General features: G+C 37.7%; 1 protein-coding gene across 3 annotated transcripts in view; it reads left to right on the forward strand.

Moving 5' to 3' along the window:
* USO1 (USO1 vesicle transport factor) overlaps positions 1 to 18,830 on the forward strand; it is a 91,492-nt gene extending 72,662 nt beyond the window's left edge. For 2 of the 3 annotated variants that reach the window (XM_078068773.1, XM_078068774.1), the window contains 11 exons: positions 3,753 to 3,863; positions 4,198 to 4,316; positions 4,469 to 4,650; positions 5,552 to 5,673; positions 8,357 to 8,495; positions 9,848 to 10,011; positions 10,926 to 11,015; positions 13,664 to 13,762; positions 15,514 to 15,621; positions 16,853 to 17,068; positions 17,794 to 18,830. In XM_078068773.1, the coding sequence (XP_077924899.1) occupies positions 3,753 to 3,863; positions 4,198 to 4,316; positions 4,469 to 4,650; positions 5,552 to 5,673; positions 8,357 to 8,495; positions 9,848 to 10,011; positions 10,926 to 11,015; positions 13,664 to 13,762; positions 15,514 to 15,621; positions 16,853 to 17,068; positions 17,794 to 17,883 (1,440 nt within the window). In that variant the 3' untranslated portion in view covers positions 17,884 to 18,830. The remainder of the gene's footprint in view (positions 1 to 3,752; positions 3,864 to 4,197; positions 4,317 to 4,468; positions 4,651 to 5,551; positions 5,674 to 8,356; positions 8,496 to 9,847; positions 10,012 to 10,925; positions 11,016 to 13,663; positions 13,763 to 15,513; positions 15,622 to 16,852; positions 17,069 to 17,793) is intronic. The other variant, XM_078068775.1, reaches the window with a different exon arrangement.
* The last annotated feature ends 378 nt before the right edge of the window (positions 18,831 to 19,208 follow it).

The following is a 19,208-nucleotide window of genomic DNA, read 5'->3' on the forward strand; positions in this document are numbered from 1 at the left end:
TTGAGATTATTTAATCCAAAGGCCTCTGGTTAACTGAATGAGGGAATTGGGGCCCACAAAGCATATTGAACTTGTACAAGGTAGGGCAGTGGAAGATTTGGTTCTTCTAATTCCCAGCCAAATGTTTTCACTGGTACCATACTGCCACTCTTAGAATTGAATTCAGTCTTTAAACATATATGTATGTACTTTAAAATACATATATATGTATATACATGATTTAGAAATTAAAATGATATAAAAAGTATACAGTAAGAAGTGTTGGCCCTACCCACCTCTGTCGTGGTTCCCTGCCTCCTATTATTTATTTCTTCTGTTGTCTTCAGGTGCTTTTTATGCATAGCCACTGGTTTGTTTGTTTTCCAACCTAGTACCATTTTGAACCACCAGCAAAATCAAATAAGATTGCAGTGGGTTAGATTATGTAATTCCCCACAACCTCACGAACAGTATGTTATCAGACTTGTATTTTTGCCAACTTATTGAGAGGTGAAAAATGTTCTCTTAGTTTTAATTTGCGTTTCTCTTTCCAAAAGGTTGAATAACTTTCTGTATGTTTATACACCACTTAAAGTTTTTCTGTGAACTCTCATTTCTTATAGTTCATATCTCATTTTTCTATTGGGTTGTTAAATCATTTCTAATTTTATAGGAACTCATTTTATAAAGGAATTCAACCCTTATCTGTGATAACTTACAAATATATTTTTCCTGATACGTCATTTGTTTTTTGACCTTGGTGTTTTATTTTGGATTTTTTTTTTTTTGTATCAGACTTTTATTGCTTCTACATTTTATATCATACTTAGAAAAGGCCTTCCCCACTTAAAGATTTTAACAAACTTGCCCATATTTTCATCTCATACTTTCTGGTTTCATTTTTTGCATTTACTTAAATGTTTGTTCAATTTTTTTTTTTTTTAGCTATCTGATACCTTTAGATAGCTAGCTAGTTGTCCCAACATTTTATAAGTCCTCCTGTATCCCACTAATGGTTATATGCTATCTTTTTACTGAATTCCCATTTGTAGATGAATCATTTCTGGATTTTCTGTTCTATCCCTTGATCCCTGTCTGTTTATGACCTAGTATCACCTCATTATTCTTTTTCTTTTCTTTTCTTTTTTTTTTTTTTTTACAGTTTATTCTTGCTTTTTTATTTTTCCATATGAACTTGAGAACCAAGTTGTTTAGTTCAGTGGGGAGAAGAAAAACCTTTTGGTATTTTTATTTGGATTACATAAATTTTATAGATTAATATAGCATTAATATCTTCATGATTTTGAGTTTTTCTGTCTAAGGACATGGTGTCTTTCTATGGATTTAGGTCTACTTTTGTGCTCTTTAGGAGTGTTTTTAAATTTTCCTTGTGTAGTTTTTTTTTTTAAGGTTTATTTATTTGAGAGAGAGAGAGAACAGGGTGGGAGGGCACAGAGGGAGAGAGAAAATCTTGAAGCAGACTCCCTGCTGAGCCCAGAGCCCGGATTGGGGGGTGGTGGGCAGGGCTCAATCCCAGGACCCTTAGATCATGACCTGGCCTGAAATCAAGAGTCTGCCACTTAACCTTAATCGACTGAGGCACCCAGGTGCCCCATCCTCATTTTGGTGTTACACAGTTTTGGTTAGGCTCATTCCTGAGTACTTTATCTTCTTTTTTGCCATAGTTTAAGTGGGGTGGTGCATTCTGTCTTGATTCTAACTAGTTTTGTTTAACTTTGCTGTTCTTATCCTTCAGTTAGACCCCAAAAGGTGTACTTCTAGAAGATCCACATTTTTAAAAATTTTTTATTGTTATGTTAATCACCATACATTACATCATTAGTTTTTGATGTAGTGTTCCATGATTCATTGTTTGTGTATAACACCCAGTGCTCCATGCAGAACGTGCCCTCTTTAATACCCATCACCAAGCTAACCCAGCCTCCCACCCTAGAAGATCCACATTTGAATCTAGTTACATTTTGTTTATTCAGACACCAGCCAGTGATTTGATAGGATGCCCTGTATATACAATGTAGGTATTTTTGGTACTTGCAGATAGTATTCCAAGTAATAATAAATTTTTTATATATAACTAGGGGAAATCAATGAAATATTTGTATTTATTTACTTGAGTAATTAGTTGAAAGTTCTCTGTGGCACATAGTCAGTTGAGAATAACTATATTTTTTAACTTTCAAATCTACTTGGGTAACATGAAGATATACCGTGGGCATGGTAATGACGGAGAGGCAAGGAAAACGTAAGAATAATGCATCATGTGAAAGCTAATGCTTATTTGGCAGATCATTTTGAAGAAGTCTAGGTTGAATTTGTTTAATTAAATGTGAAATATACTTGAAAATAGATTATAGAAAGGCCAAGATACTGACCTCAAGGTTCATGAAATTGCAACAGTTTTTAGTGATTTTTCAAAACACAGGGATAGTTACTTTAAATCCATTCTTTGTCTGGCTTTGAATAATTGTATTTTGGATATTTTCTGAAATTACCTCAAAGTAATCCATTACTGTGCTAAATTCCATTTATTTGTTTCAAACCACTTTTGTTCTCTTAAACAAAAATAGGTTATGTAATGTAATATGGGCAGTGGCAATATTATGAGCTAAGAGACTATCCCACATAGGAGATATAAATGTGTTTATTAAAATGTAGGAAAGTGTCATTTTGATGGATGTGCTAGTTTTCAATATTGTTTAATTATAGTTAGCAGGGGTATAGTAGTGGTTTGGGGCAGTTAGCTAATTTAAATAAATCTTTTTCTTCATTATATTTGTGATTCTCATTATCTGGCATGTTGTGAGTTTGCAACATGGTTTATTTATTATTCTTGTTAGGGAATATATTCTCTAATGGAATTTGACTAAATAATTCAGGAGATTATTTCTTTTTATTTTTCCTGATAATTTTTGAAGGAGGTAGAATTTGTCCTTTTATCAGAAATTTGTTTTTAAAATTTTGATTGAAACATCTAGGCAAATTTATGTTACTATAAAGTGTTTTCAGATTGATAAATTTTTTCAAGTACCCACATCATGCGTCTTCTTTAGCAGACCAGGTTTTTCCACTAGTAGTATTTTAGATAACTTGATATATGTTTATGAACATAAATCAATTTTTTTTTTAAAGATTTATTTATTTGACAGAGAGAGACACAGTGAGAGAGGGAACACAAGCAGGGGTAGTGGGAGAGGGAGAAGCAGGCTTCCCGCCGAGCAGGGAGCCCGATGCGGGGCTCGATCCCAGGACCCTGGGATCATGACCTGAGCCGAAGGCAGCCGCTTAACCGACTGAGCCACCCAGGCGCCCCGAACATAAATCAATTCTAATTTCTGCTCTCTATTCATTTTGGGAAGTACAGCCCATAGAGAACACAAGAATGCATTCTTTTGTTCAAAGATTTTTTTTTAAAGATTTTATTTATTTATTTATTAGAGAGCGAGCAAGAGAGAAACAGCATGAGAGGGGAGAGGGTCAGTGGGAGAAGCAGGCTCCCCGCTGAGCCTGGAGCCCGATGTGGGACTCGATCCCAGGACTCCAGGATCATGACCTGAGCCGAAGGCAGTCGCTTAACCAACTGAGCCACCCAGGCGCCCACCTCTTGTTCAATTTTTTATGTGTGGATTCCTAACATATCTTTTATAAGATGTTAAAGATATTTTAATGCGAATGGAGAGGGATCTTAGGGCAACGTTAAGTTTGAAAAAAAAAAAATAAAATGAGACTTCTGTCAACTTATCTATTTATTGCAGGGAAGCAAAATACAGACAAGAGTTGGATTATTAATGCTGCTCTGTACCTGGCTAAGCAACTGTCCCATTGCAGTAACGCATTTTCTTCACAATTCAGCCAATGTCCCATTTGTATCCTTTATGTTTCAGTAAGATATGAGTAAGTATTTATTCTTATTTCTTCCTCTCAATGAGAGGTAGTTCTGTATTCTAAATATTTGAATTCATCTGTGTTGCAGCTTTTCCAGCTGTTAAGGTGGTGATGATGCTTATGCTGTGTGTATATATGTGTGTGTCTGGTACCATTGTTTGTTTTATGCTTGCTCGGACTATGTTTTATGTTTGTTTTAGCTTGATATAGAAGCTTTTGTAGAAATTCTTACATAAAATATGTGTCAAATTCAAACTGTAAAGTAAAATACTCTAGATACTATGAACCGTTAGTCTCCTTAACAAAAAATTTCAGCTTACAGGACAAATTGCAGAAAATCTTGGCGAGGAAGAGCAGTTGGTCCAAGGCTTGTGTGCCCTTCTGTTGGGCATTTCAATTTACTTCAATGATAACTCACTTGAGAGCTACATGAAGTAAGTAAGGGGAAAATGCTAGGGGGAAACAACCTGCTAACGTCATCAAGTGATAAGGATAAATTTTTTCTGCCAAAGTGTAGTGTAGACCAAGTTTTATGTTTTGTTACAACTTTTTTTTTTAAAGCATCTCAATATGCTTATCTCTGTAGAGAGAAATTAAAACAACTAATAGAGAAGAGGATTGGCAAAGAAAACTTCATAGAGAAACTAGGATTTATTAGCAAACATGAGTTGTATTCCAGAGCATCTCAGAAACCACAGCCAAACTTTCCCAGTCCAGAATACATGATATTTGATCATGAGTTTACGAAGCTGGTAAAAGAACTTGAAGGTAAGACAAAGTTTATATTGATTTTCATTAAAAAATACCTATGATTATTTTGTATATGTATATTTTGGACACAGCCCAAAGTAGGGGTTTTTTTTCCTAGCTCTTGGTTTATAGTTCATTGAAGGATTTTTGGCGTTCAATAAGATTGGAAAGACTATATCTTATCTGTCAGGCAGTTAGGCCATATGTTTTTGCTGGTTAAGTCTTAATAATAAAATAGGGTTTAAATTTTTTTTTTTTTAAGATTTTGTTTATTTTAGAGAGAGCCCACGCGTGCGTGTGCACTTGTGAGTGGGGAGAGGGACGGAAGGAGCGGGAGAGAATCTTTTTTTTTTTTTACATTTTATTTATTTATTTGTCAGAGAGAGAACACAAGCAGGCAGAGAGAGAAGCAGGCTCCCTGCTGGGCAAGGAATCCGATGCGGGGCTCAATCCTAGGCCCCCCCCCCCCCACCTCCGGGATCATGACCTGAGCTGAAGGCAGACGCTTAACCGACTGAGCCACCCAGGCGTCCCAGCGGGAGAGAATCTTAAGCAGACTCTGCACAGAGTGCAGAGCCCAATGTGGGGGCTCGATCTCAAAACCCTGAGATCATGACCTGAGCTGAAATCAAGGGTTGGTCGTTTAACCAACTGAACCACCCAGGTGCCCCAGATTTTAAATTTTTAAAATACATTTTTTTTTAAGATTTTATTTATTTATTTGACAGAGAGAGACAAAGTGAGAGAAGGAGCACAAGCAGGGGGAGAGGGAGAGGCAGGCCTCCCACCGAGCAGGGAGCCGGACGCAGGGCTTGATCCCAGGACCCCGGGATCATGACCCAAGCCGAAGGCAGACGCTTAACGACTAAGCCACCCAGGCGCCCCTTAAAATACATTTTTAATAAGCTTTCTTTTATAGGTGTGATAACTAAGGCTATTTATAAGTCCAGTGAAGAGGATAAAAAAGAAGAAGAGGTGAAGAAAACATTAGAACAGCATGACAGTATTGTGACTCACTACAAAAATATGATTCGAGAACAAGTATGTACTGATAAATTGTAAACACTGTCTGATGTACTGATACTTTTCTACTTTGGGGAAGAATTTTTCCTGGCATTTCATATGCAAGAAGATACAGAAAGTAAAGCTCATTTTCCTAAATAATTCAAAACTATCTGAGTATTCAACAAACTGAGAGCTTATTATTGTGCTAAGCATTGTGCAGCATGTGGTGGATAAAGGCATGAATCAGACATGTTCCCCTATCACGGTCATAATGAGAGAAAAGTATAAATAGGGTATTGTGACACACATAACATACTAAGTCTAGTGATGCAGCTCCTGGAAGGTGTGTGGCAGCGGAGAGGCACCTAATTTAGCTAGGTAAGAGCAGGGGCTTGGAGAAAACAACGTGAGTGCCAAACGGATAGCTACGGATAAGCTGCGCAAAAGGAAAGATCGGGAAGAGGGGCAGGAATGTTACTGGCATGAACATAGAACAACACTTGGTGGCTGCACCAGCTAGAAATTTGAGAGGCAAGGCCAGAGGGAGGGACCTCCAGAAGGAGGTGGTTGTGGTGGGCTAGGGGAGGGACCTGGGGCGCTGGTGGTGATAACAGCCGCTGTGTTTTGTTTATTGTGTTCTAGGTGCTCACAAAACACAGTTTAAACACTATTTCATTTAATTTCCATAGCATCCCTACAAAGTAGTTAATATCTTCATTTAAGAATAAATGAGGAATCTGAGACTGAGAGAATTTAAAGTTGTCTAGGGTCACTCAGTGGTTGGTGGAACAGGATTCAAAAGCGTGTGTTACTGGGACTCTCAAACTCCTACTGTGTGCTGTAGAGGGGGCAGACCTGAGAAATGTGGAAACCAAAGCGGATGAAAGTGGCAGGACGGGGTAATGATTGGATGTGGGTGTGAGGGAGCATAACGGGTCAGATATGATCCTGAGATCTCCGTCTTGCACGACTGAGTAGACGATGCTGAGAACAAGAGGGAGCTGATTTATTAGAGTGGAGAATGGAAACTACCCTCTCGAAATCATCAACTGACGTTTTCTCGGCAGGATACCAGAACCTCCACGCTTGGATTGTGTTGAGCCCCTTAAACTTTCCATTACATTTCTTCAAAGTGTGTTTCTTTTTTTTTTTAATTATATTTTATTATGTTAATCACCATACATTACATCATTAGTTTTTGATGGTAGTGTTCCATGATTCAAAGTGTGTTTCTTGTTCTATTCTTTCATTTAATTCTTCGTTGTGGTATATACCTTGACTGGAATCCTAAAAAGTGCTGCAGTATTATCTGGAAAATGAGATTACTGAGGTCATTAAAATGCTAGGGTCATTAAAAACAATACACTGGTGGCTGTCCATGTGGGGCGGTTGCACCCCCTTCCCTGCACTGCCCTCCACCCCCTGCTGACTATGCATAGCTTGAGGCAAGTGTGGCAAGAGCTTGGGTAGAGCTCTCTAAATGAGAACTGCCTGTGTGTTCTTCCCCACAGTCTATATTGTTGAGATTGGAATTCTAAGAATAAAAATATAGTGGTATATTTAGCATTCAGTCTGAGCTTTTCAGTTTATAAGCAGATCAGTAAATTAGAATCATCTTTGAACGATTCAGATTTAAATCATTAAACTACCCATGGTTATTAGGATTTTTCATCTATATTTTAGTACAAATATGGAGTCATTTCCAGATGGTAAAACGTAATATCTTTAGAGCAATGGAAAAGAAATACTTGGAATGTGATGTTACAGCCTACGCTTGGGGCTGATAAATGTGGTTAATTTAGAAGAAGAAAAGAGTGATTTGACACAATTACCATAATGAGTCTGCTTTGGAAATGTTAATTTTAAATATTCTCACCATTTAAAATGCCATTTGACAATTAGGCAACAAGCATTGAGAACTATAAAATGTTTATATGAACTGAATGACGTTTGAGAATCCATCCTAAGGAAATTCTTCAGAATTCAGGAAAACAAAAATATGACTATGATATTTATTGTAATAATATTTATTATTTAGAAAAATGGAAAGCAGCCTCGGTGTTGCTTTTAAATGTAAATTATATTGCATCTACTGATATTGAGTAAACATTAAAAGTTATGATTGCGGAAAAAGTAGCAGTATGAGGAACTAACCATTGAATAGTAACTAAAGGCTACAAAATGACATATGGACTGAGTATGACACATTTAAAACACTTGAACTGGGAAAAAATTAGCAGAAGATAAAGAAATAGATCAAATGCCAACTAGTTATATTAGGGTGGTGAGAGTTGGAAGTTCTTTTCTTGGCCTTCTAAATATTCTGTTCTAGAATTACCTTTTATGTTAAAAGTAGTGTAGATGCATGTGTATATATACTAAGTTTCTTAAATAGTTTGGTATAAATTTCTTAAGTGGTTTGATGGACCATAAAGTGGAGTTTTTAAAATTGACCGTCCCCCACCCCAGTAACTGCAGTGAGATTGCAGGCTGTGCCACGGTGCTTATTAATGGGGCCTTGCTGGAGATGGTACAGTTGTGCTGCATGTTATGACCTTGGGGCAGACATTAATGTACTATTACTTAATTGTTGAGTGATTCTGGGAATGTTGAATACTTTCACACCATGACCCAAAATAATCTCTGATTTTTAATTTGTTCCTTTTCCTAATGCTAATTAGTATAAATTAAAACACTTGAATTATGTTTTATTTCACAGGATCTGCAACTTGAGGAATTAAAGCAGCAGATTTCTACGTTAAAATGTCAAAACGAACAGCTCCAGACAGCAGTCACACAGCAAGTATCTCAGATTCAGCAACACAAAGATCAGTACAATCTTCTTAAAGTACAGCTGGGTAGGTACAGCTAGCCGTAATTATTAGTGTCCCCAGAGCTGGACTAAATCAAGTAGAGTATTCTTGTGGACTGGTCTTTCTCTAACCTTAATCACTGTAACAAACAAATTTGTAAATCAGAGTTTGAACTCCCAAGTCCTTGCTACCTGTTTCAGTATCTGATCCATTGATTCTCAGCCTTGGCTACACATTAGAATATCCTGAGACCCTTTTTTTTTTTTGAAGATTTTATTTATTTATTTGAGAGAGCACAAGCAGGGGGAGCAGCAGAGGGAGAGATGCGGGGCTCGATGCAGGGCTCGATCCCAGGACCCCAAGATCATGACCCAAGCCAAAGGCAGATGCTTAACCGACTGAGCCACCCAGGCACCCTCCCCCCCTTTTTTTTAAAATGCCACCCCTGCGGAGACCCCACTCAAGTTTCTGATTTAATTAGTTGGGGTTGGAGCCAAGCATCAATAATTGTTACCAGCTGCCTGGGTGATTCCGATGTATAGCCGGGAATGACTTCTCTAACCTGTCTATCTCCTCATCTGCAAAATGGAACTGATAATAGCATATGTGTCATCGGAGAATTAAATGAAATAATATATATAAAATTTTAGTTAATTACCTGGCACATGATAAGAGTCAAATGCTTGTAAATAGTATCATCCTATAGTGCTATGATTGGAATGCTAGCTATTTAGAAATACAGTTTGTTTTATTTATATGAGGGTGACTAAAATTTTCAGAAAAAAATTACCTCTTTCACTTCCTTATTTATAACTATAATTTGTCAGTTATTTTAGTACATATAGAAAGCTATTCCTTTGTGAAGGTTTTAAACAAAAGGGATTTTGTTTTCTCTTATATTTATTGACCAAATTGGAATTGAAACTGCTGTAATTTTTTTAAGATTTATTTATTTATTTTAGAGAGGTGGGGAGGAGCAGAGGGAGAGGGAGAGACAGAATCACAAGCAGACTCTGCGCTGAGCACAGAGCCCAACATGGGGCTCAATCTCACGACCCTGAGATTATAACCTGGGTGGAAACCAAGAGTTGGACACTTAACCGACTAAGCCACCCAGGAGCCCCGAAACTACTGTAATTCTTAATTATAGATCACCAAACCATGCAGTTTAGTCTTAATAAGACTATGCTGTTTTTCTTCCCAGAAACCTGGAAATATCATCACTTCACCATTTCTATCAATACGCTGTTTTGCAAAAATGAAATGTGCTTATAAAAGTGCTGCCAAAGTAATTGAATTAAGGAAATTTTATATTTTTATATTTAAATCTTTTCATTCAAGAAATGAAAAACTTAAGTTTCATGCTGGCTTTTCAAATTTTATTCCTGTCTTAATAGGAAAAGATAATCAGCATCAAGGTTCTTACAGTGATGGGACTCAGGTGAATGGCATTCAACCAGAAGAAATTGGTAGGTTACGAGAAGAGATAGAAGAATTAAAAAGTAATCAGGAACTTTTACAAAGCCAGCTGGCTGAAAAGGACTCTCTGATTGAAAATTTGGTGAGTAAATGTTAAAAAAAATTTAAGAGGTCAAGAATAATTCTCATTATCCTGCTTGTTTATTTTCCTGGATCTCTTAAGCCAAAGTGTCATAGTAAGGTTTTAGAATATGAGCTTTGGGGGGCGCCTGGGTGGCTCAGATGGTTAAGTGTCTGCCTTCGGCTCAGGTCATGATCCCAGGGTCCTGGGATCGAGTCCCACATCGGGCTCTTGGCTCAGTGGGGAGCCTGCTTCTCCCTCTCCCTCTGCCTCTCTCCCTGCTCATGCTCTCTCTCTCTCTATCTCTGTGTCTCAAATGAATAAATAAAATCTTTAAAAAAAAAAAAATAGAATATGAGCTTTGGGGGGCACCTGGCTGGCTCAGTTGGTAGAGCATGTGACTCTTGATCTGGGGGTCATGAGTTTGAGCCCCACATTTAGCACAGAGTTTACTTAAAAAAAAAAAATTAGAATATGAGCTTTGGTGTCAGACTCTCTAAAGCTTCATCACTTTCTGACTAATTGAATTTAAGCAACTTAGTTAACCTCTTTACACTCGTTTCCTGATCTATAAATTGGTAGTGGTCGTATCTGTTTTGTTATTGTGAGAATTAAATGAGCTACTCCGTATAAAGCTCTTTTAATACATGGAAATCACTCTATTAATACCTGTATTTATGCTCTTTCTCCATATGACCTCCTAAGTGCTTAGATTTAATAAATTACTTGGTATAAGTATAAATCTATTAGCTATGGAAAAGTTGTAGACAGTGTGTGCTATGTTGAAGTTTTATCTTGGATATAAAAACTGAAATGTTGATGTGAAATTTTTGGTAAACCTCTATAAGGCATAGCTTATATATGTACAGCTTTGTTTTGTTTCCTATCTCTTTAGACTGAATTGATTTCATAGTTCATTTCTATGCTATTTGTAGAAATCTTCCCAAGCATCACCTGGCACAAATGAACAGTCTTCAGCAACAGCTTCTGCTAGAGATTCTGAACAAATTGCAGAATTAAAACAGGTAATTTTCTGGCTTGATCCAAGTTCTAGTTTGTGTTGTTTTAATTGTAATAGAGTAACAGCCGTGTAGTTTCATTACTCAAGAACTACTTTGTTAGTGTAAGCAAAACTTGATAGTGAAGAGAGTTATTTGAAAGTCCAGAAGGTTTTTTAATTATATGGTAATGGTATTTTGCTTTTTATTAAGTGTTTTTATTTTTTAATTATGTTCTTTATAACAGATTTGAGCATCTCACCCAGGTTATTTGTAGATTATCCGTGAACTAACAATTAAGGAAAATTTAAGTATATTTATAAGCTGCAAATATGAAGATATAAAATCTTATGCCTAATTTTCATATACTATTGACCATGACAATTGCATGGTTAAATGTATTGAGTGTTTAAGCCATTCTGTGCAGAAGAATGTTTGTTTTTAGAATTGGAAAATGGAATAAATTGGTGTATATCTCAATTAGATGACTACCTAAAAAGCAAAACAAACTTTTTCTGCTGTAGTAATTTGTAATGTCTAGAAAAGCAAATTAAATTTTTTCCTACTTGGTTATTTGTAATATTTATAATTTCCTATGAGACTTGGTAGTGCACATTTAACTTTATCCGGTGAGAATATTAAATGTATTTGTTCAAGAAAAGAAGGAAAAGAACTACTTATGTATAGAATTAAATATTGAAAGAAAAGCCTAGAAAAGTATCAGATTGCTCATTTGTATACTATCCCTAAACAAGTTGTGTTTTTTCCTTATAAAATTTTCTTTCTTTCCTCCTTTCCTTTTTCTTCTGTCCTACCCTCCTTCCTTCCTTTCTTATAAAAAAGGGACGTATGTTTCTTCTGTTTCTTTTTAAAAAACAAAAAAAAGTAATACTAAAGGAAGAAGTGAACAACCCCACCAACCTAGGACTGACTTCCTTCTCCTCCAGTAGTCATGCGGTCCTAGCCCACTGACATGGCTGATCTGAGAGAAGAATGACTGTACGCAGAGAAACTGTATCATATTTTGATAATGTCCATGTACCCCAGCGTAGATTCTACAATCAAGCTTTTCAAAAAAAATCATTTGTCGTTAAGGATTTATAAGTTATAAATTCGTCTGAGGAAAATTAATATGCCTCTTTGGTTTTATGAAGTCTACCTATACTAGAACTGTATTAAAATAAAAGGGAATTAAGTTATTAATAAATGATCTTAGTTTCTAAGTCCCAAGTAAAAATTTTACTCTTTGTGTTTCCCAATGAAACTTTAGATATTTCTAAAGAAGACAATTCCTTTGGTTTTTTACTTTCTGTAATTTATTTTATCAATTTTACATTGTTAAAAAGATATTTTGGGGCGCCTGGGTGGCTCAGTTGTTAAGCATCTTAACCTTGGGCTCAGGTCATGATCCCAGAGTCCTGGGATCAAGTCCCGCATCGGACTCCCTGCTCAGTGGGAAGCCTGCTTTTCCCTCTCCCACTCCCCCTGCATGTGTTCCTGCTCTCGCGTTCTCTCTGTCAAATAAATAAATAAAATCTTTAAAAAAAAGAAAAGATACTTTAAATGACAGTTTTGTTTCTTATAATATATAGTAAAATCCTTTATAAAAAAGAAAACTAAAATTGTCCATAATCTCAGTGTCTATATAATGTCTATGTAATTCATTAGGTAACTGAAAAAAAAACAAATCAGAGGAAAGCCACATATGTGCGTGATAGAAAGTTTTCAGAGAACGAAAGAGCTTTTTACATGACAGCATCCCACCACTTACCTCATGTCTGCAGACATTGTCAAATATTGTGAGGGAGATTCCCCTGGTTGAGAACATGGTTATGTGCATTTTTGGTGGGGAGAGGGCAAGAAGGTTGGGAATTTCAACATTAATGCTATATAAACTTTTGATTAATTCCCTCCTTTTCACTACAGTACTAACCACTTTCATCTATATTGGGAGGCCTGCAGTCTAAAAAATGTCCTGTTTTCCCTTTCCAAATAATAAATGTCTAGTCTTTGGCCAGGAGAAGAGGAACAGTTGCCTGATGCATGAGACTGGAACAGGGATCCCTTGGTCTTCCTAAGCAGACTTCAACCAGCCCCGCTGTTTTTGACCCCATTTTTACCCACACTTCCAGAGATAACTGGTGGTGCCAGATCCCAGGCCTTTTGGTAGTCATGCATTGCAAGTCAGGTAGCAGGTCAACTTTCTGGAACATCACTTTAGGTTGTTAGCTTTCTCAGGTGTGCTGCGGTCAGTTACCACTGCCATTTGCTTTCTGAAATTCTCCAATTTTATTGCTCTTGTTCTTATTCTCTTTGTCTTTGTGGGTTTCTCTCTCCCTTCCCCTCCCTCCCTCCCTCTCTCCCTCCCTCCCTCCCTCCTTTCCTTCCTTCCTTCCTTCCTTCTTTCCCTTCTTCCCCCACCTTATGATTTTTTTTACATGGGATCTCAGGAAGAAGCAGAGGTGAATATGTATAAGGAACTTGCTTAATTCTCTATCTTGAACCCAAAGTTCAAGGATAGTTTTTTTAGAATTAGATTTTAAAACTTGGAGGTTGTGATTTTAGACAGAGGGGCCAAGAAAGGAAATAATTTTAAATTTCTTCCTGTAAATAGACATTTCCTTGATGAAATTAATGCTATTTCATGTTACAACTCAATTATTTTTGTCTCCTAGGAACTGGCAACATTAAAGTCACAGTTAAACTCACAATCTGTGGAGATCACCAAACTGCAGACAGAAAAGCAGGAGCTGTTACAGAAAACAGAAACATTTGTATGTTAATTACTACTTTTTTTTTCCTGCAAGTTAGTAAACACAAGGTTAAGATGTTATTTCTCAGCCACTCTGTAATAGTAGCGAATGTGTTGGAGAGGATAGCGCCTTCCCTTTAGGTGACTTACTGGCCACAGGTCTAGTCACATAGGCTTCTGGGCCGTGGTGGCAGCCACATTACAGTCAGACTCCCCAGGTCCGTGTAATCAGTTATTTAATGGTTCATTTTGCTGGTATTTTGTATTTTATCCCATCTGTGTCCCTTTTAGTCCATCAGTCCAAGCTGGCAGGTTTTCTGCTGGTCTAGAATTGTCAAAAGCCTTCTTAGTAACCATGCCATACACAGGGATCCAAGCCATCAGACAAGAAGGCCCTCCTGGATCATCCTGTCTCTATTCCAGCTTCTGCTGAAATGGTTGATTGCGTCCTTGATATTTCAGCAGAACATGCTTTATCATTTATTGCAATAGGGATAGGCTGAGAATTTTCTAAATCTTCACGTTCCGATTTCCTTTTGCTTAACATTCCTTCTTCAAGTTATTTCTCTCCTGTCATGGTTTACCGTAGGCATCAAGGAGAAACCATGCCACGCCTTTAATACTTTGCTTAGAAATCACCTCAGCAAAATATCCAAGTTCATCGCTTATAAGCTCTACTTTCTACAGAGTACTGAAACACAATTCAGCCAATTACTTTGCCACTTGATAACAAGCATCACCTTCCTCTACTTTCCAGTAACATGTTCTTCATTTCCATTTGAGGCCTCACCAAAACTACCTTTCCATCCATATTTCTACCAACATTCTATTCATGATGATATGTTTTCTCCAAGACCCTAGAAGCTTTCTCTCTAGTTCCCCTTTTTTTCTGAGCGTTCACCAGAATTGCCTTTAACATCCGACAGTCTCTTCAAGGCAGTTCCGGCTTTGTCTGACATGCACCTCAAAGCTCTTCCAGCCACTAACAATTCTGAAAGCCCTTCCACATTTTTAGGTATTTGTTACATCAGCACCCTCTTTCCCAGTTCGTTGTAGAAAAAAGGCAGGGAAAGATTGGAAAACCATGATTTAGGAATACTTCCTAGAGCACTTAAGAAAATCTTTGCATTTTGGGTGGCCCAGTCGGTTAAGTGTCTGACTCTTGGTTTCGGCACAGGTTGTGATCTCAGGGTCATGAGATCGAGTCCCACGTCATCGGGCTCCACGCTCTGCTCAGTCTGCTTGAGTTTCTCTCCGTCTTCCTCTGCTCCTCCCCCCATGCTTGCTCTTTCTCTCTCTCTCAAATAAATAAAATCTAAAAAGCCAAAAAAAAAAAAAACAAAAAAAACTTTACATTTCACCAGTTAATAGCATTCAGCTCAATTTCCCCAGCTGCCTCTCTGAGGTAACAGTGTGGACTTAACTTACAGAAATACTGTGAGGAAAGGGCTTTGAGAACTATTCTCTGCTTATTAAATGCTGTTACCGCTCTGGTCTGACCTTGAGGCTGCCTAACCCAGCCTTCTTCGTGCCCGGCTGAGATCTGATGCCGCAGCTCTCCTGCCTCAGCCCCAGCACCCCCGCTCCACTGTAGGCACCGCGGCCTTCCAGGGAGAGCGCTGTAGTGTGTGTCGGTACACGAGGAATTCTGTTTTCGGTTACTCGACATACAGTTTCAAAATAGTGAGAAAATTAAATCACCTTTGGGATTTCACCTTGGTTGTGCTTTAAAGAAACTTTTTTTTTTGTTACCCCTCCGATTTCTACCTTGAGGCAAAGTCAGCTGCCGCACCAGGGGAGAGTGGAGCTGGAATGGCTGCAAAGGCCACCGATGGGGACAGCCGGCTGTTGGCATTGCTACAGGACACGAATGACTTGAAGGTTGCTCTGTGGTGGAGCTTTTACTTATTGCATAGCCTATGACATAAACTCCAGGAGACTTGATCTGATTTCATTGAGTTTCTCAAATCTTTAGATGTATGAGGAAAGCTAATAGGGTGTAATTTTTGCTCACAACATGTGCATTGCTATTTGGATGAGTGAGGATGGCACAAGTGGAGATTTTTAAGTGCCATTTCAAATACTGATAGCACATATATAAAGCAAGAATGTGTATGAATGTACTTTGAAAGTAGAGATCATTGAAAGTTAAATTTTCTTGTCAATCTCTCATCACAATAAGAAATAAAGAGTACAGGGGCATCTGAGTGGTGCAGTTGGTTAAGCGTCTGACTCTTGGTTTCCGCTCAGGTCATGAATTCAGGGTCGTGAGATCAAGCCCCGTGTTGGGCTCCACGCTCAGCGCAGTCTGCTTGAGATTCTCTCCCTCTCCCTCTGCTCCTCCCGCTCGTGTTCTCTCTCTCTCAAATAAATAAATAAATCTAAAAACATTTTAAAAAGAAATAAAGAGTACAGCTTTGGCTAAAACACAAGCCACACGTAGGCTTTCCATTAGGCTAAGGACGCAGGCACGATAGATCCTGCCAGCTTATGTGACAGAGAAATCAGAATAAGCAACATGTAGAGAGGAATGATATAAAAGTAACAAAACTAGAAGGCACAAATACAACCATGGAAAAGAGAAGATAATGTGTGATTGTGCCTTTCGGATTGTGGTCGGATTATTTTATCTTTAAGCCATGGATTTTATTTGCAGCTACTTTTCTTTCCCATTTGATTGTATGCATGAAGTTGGGATAAAAAAATTTTTTTAACCTGAGTTCTAATTCTTATGCCCATCAGGCTTCTCTTGTAAAATGTTTTGTGTCTTTATTTATTCCTCTGGTTACCTAAAATGGTATTATCTCTTAGGTTTTTTTTGAAAAATAGCTACTTAAAACTATTTTTTGGATGTTAAACTCTATTTTTCACAATAACCATCTTTGATGTATGGCCTAACGTAAATTCTCATGTTACTGGATGAGAGTGTTTATGTGTGTGTGTGTGTGTGTGTGTGTGTGTGTTCTATCCCCAAAACCGCCACCCCCCAAAACCCTCAGATTTTCATAGAAAGAATGAACCTAAAAATAAAAGAGAAAGAATGAAACTATTTGTTAAAAACCCTATGAGAGTGAATACTAAGATTAATTGATCTTCCCCTTTCTTTTCCTAGAATGAAATTAAGGCTCTGTCTGAGGAAAGAACTGCTATTAAAGAGCAGCTGGATGCATCTAACAGTACCATTGCTATTTTACAAAATGAGAAAAACAAGCTCGAGATGGATATTACAGATTCTAAAAAGGAACAGGATGACCTGTTGGTGCTGTTGGCTGATCAGGATCAGAAAATATTTTCATTAAAGAATAAACTCAAGGAACTTGGTCATCCGGTAAGATCGAAATGTTTCCAAAACTGATTTATGGTGTATTTTAAAGAACTGTGCTGTAGCACGGCAATGTTGTGCCTCCATATCCGTATCACAGGTGTAAATACGTAGGTCCATGAATTCAGGATCGTCCGCACTGTTTTCATGGTGTTCAGTGAATCGACTTAAGACACGCAGGCAGTTTCCAGCATTTGTTAGCTGTTCTCTTTTGGGCTTTGAGTCTACAAGTGAATTGATTTGCTCCTGTGGTCACAAGACTCTCATCATTCACATGTGCCATTCTCTTTTGTCATGTTTGATCCCCATTTGTGTCTAGAGAGGTATGGCCGCCTGTCAGCAAGTTAACCTGCAACATCTCATCTCATAGTAAAAATGGCAGAGAGGGGCGCCTGGGGGGCTCAGGCGGCTAAGCGTCAGCCTTCGGCTTGGGTCATGATCTCAGGGTCCTGGGATCGAGCCCCGAGTTGGACTCTCTGCTCAGCACAGAGTCTGCTTCTCCTTCTCACTCTCCCTCTATGCTCTTCCTCTCTCTCTCTCTCTCTCTCTTAAATAAATAAATAAAATCTTTTAAAAAAATGCCAGAGAGCCTTGAGCAGTAAATCAGGGAAATCAGATGGCTTGTAATCTACAATTACTGGAATAAAGAATTTGTCAAAGACTGTGTGTCAATATGTGTTAAATACAAAGTGATCAAATCTTACTAATGATAAGTGTGCAATTCCCTTTAGGTAGAAGAAGAGGATGAACTTGAATCCGGAGACCAGGATGATGAGGAAGATGAAGATGAAGATGATGGCAAGGACCAGGGTCATATCTAGCTTTCAGATCTCTAGGAATGATAGAGATTGTATTATAACTTTGAAGATGGAGTCTTAAGACAGTGCTTTGGTTTACCTCCACAGAAAATAAAGATTTAGAAACCCAAGTGGAAAACACTCACTAATAAGACTATTGATGTATTTTTTTAAATGATGCCACCCATGTTGGAAACGCTAAAACTAACTTCTTGCAGAACACACATCTTTTATTGAAATTCATCCGAATTGTCCCAAAAGATAATTTGCAAAGAATTTCAGACACTAAAAATACACCATTTTAAAGCATGTGGTGGCAGTGCTATTTATCTTAGTTTACTGGTTGTTTACACAAGTTCTGTATTTGTCTATTATTTTCACTTTTCAGAATATGTGACTTTAAGTACTAACACATTTGATTTAATGTGTATTGGAATCATTATTTCTAAATTGAGTATTGGGCTTCTTAGCTAATGATTTCCCTTTAAAGAAATGGATTTACTTAAAGGCAAGGTGGCATAGGCCAGGGGATATCATCAGCCCTGCATCCGACGTGACTCCTATGAGGCAGGATAGGGCAGTTTAGGACAAGTGCCTTGACACCTGATCTGGCTGAATTGTGTACGTCAGGGAAGAAACAGAAGGATTCTGACACACACAGGTGAGGAGGGCGTTTCTAAGAAACTTTTGCAACAGCGTATTCGCATGTGGTTGGTTTTGGTTTTATGTTAAGCTAAACTTTAAAACATTACAAATTAACAGCTCGTACAATTCAGGTTTAGTATCGTTATTTGATTATCATGAAACATATTATGGACCTAGTTTTAAAAAGACCTGAACTATGATTTATATAATTTATTGGCATTTTTGCTGAATAGGTTTAAGTCAGATAATAGATTTTTAAAAAGCAAATGAAACAATGTGTCAAAATTTAATGTTTCATAATAAAAATAGATACTATGTTCACTTAATCCCTGGTCCTGGTCATGGTTCCCTTTTTTAAATTTTTGAGGAAAGTATTTTATTCTTACTAAAAGCTGAGGCAAGTGGCAGTGGTAAGAGGAGTTCTCTTCCTAAAAGTACATTATTATAACTGACTGCTAAAAGCAGTCTTACCGTTCAAAACTCATTAGGATTCCATAAGACTGGAGAGTCTAATTGGAACAGAAGCAGAAGAGGTTGGAGAAGGGCTTGGGTGTTTCTAAATTGAGCCCTGGAGTTCTTAGCAGTGATTTCCATTTAAAGAAAGAGGTTTACTTAAAGGCAAGACAGCAAGAGTTGGGGGATAATGTGTGTCATCTGCCTCCTGACGTCAGGAATAGTTTGAGCAGTCCATTAAGGGGCACAGA

This window comes from Halichoerus grypus, chromosome 3, assembly GCF_964656455.1.
Source record: "Halichoerus grypus chromosome 3, mHalGry1.hap1.1, whole genome shotgun sequence".
Lineage (NCBI taxonomy): Eukaryota > Metazoa > Chordata > Mammalia > Carnivora > Phocidae > Halichoerus > Halichoerus grypus.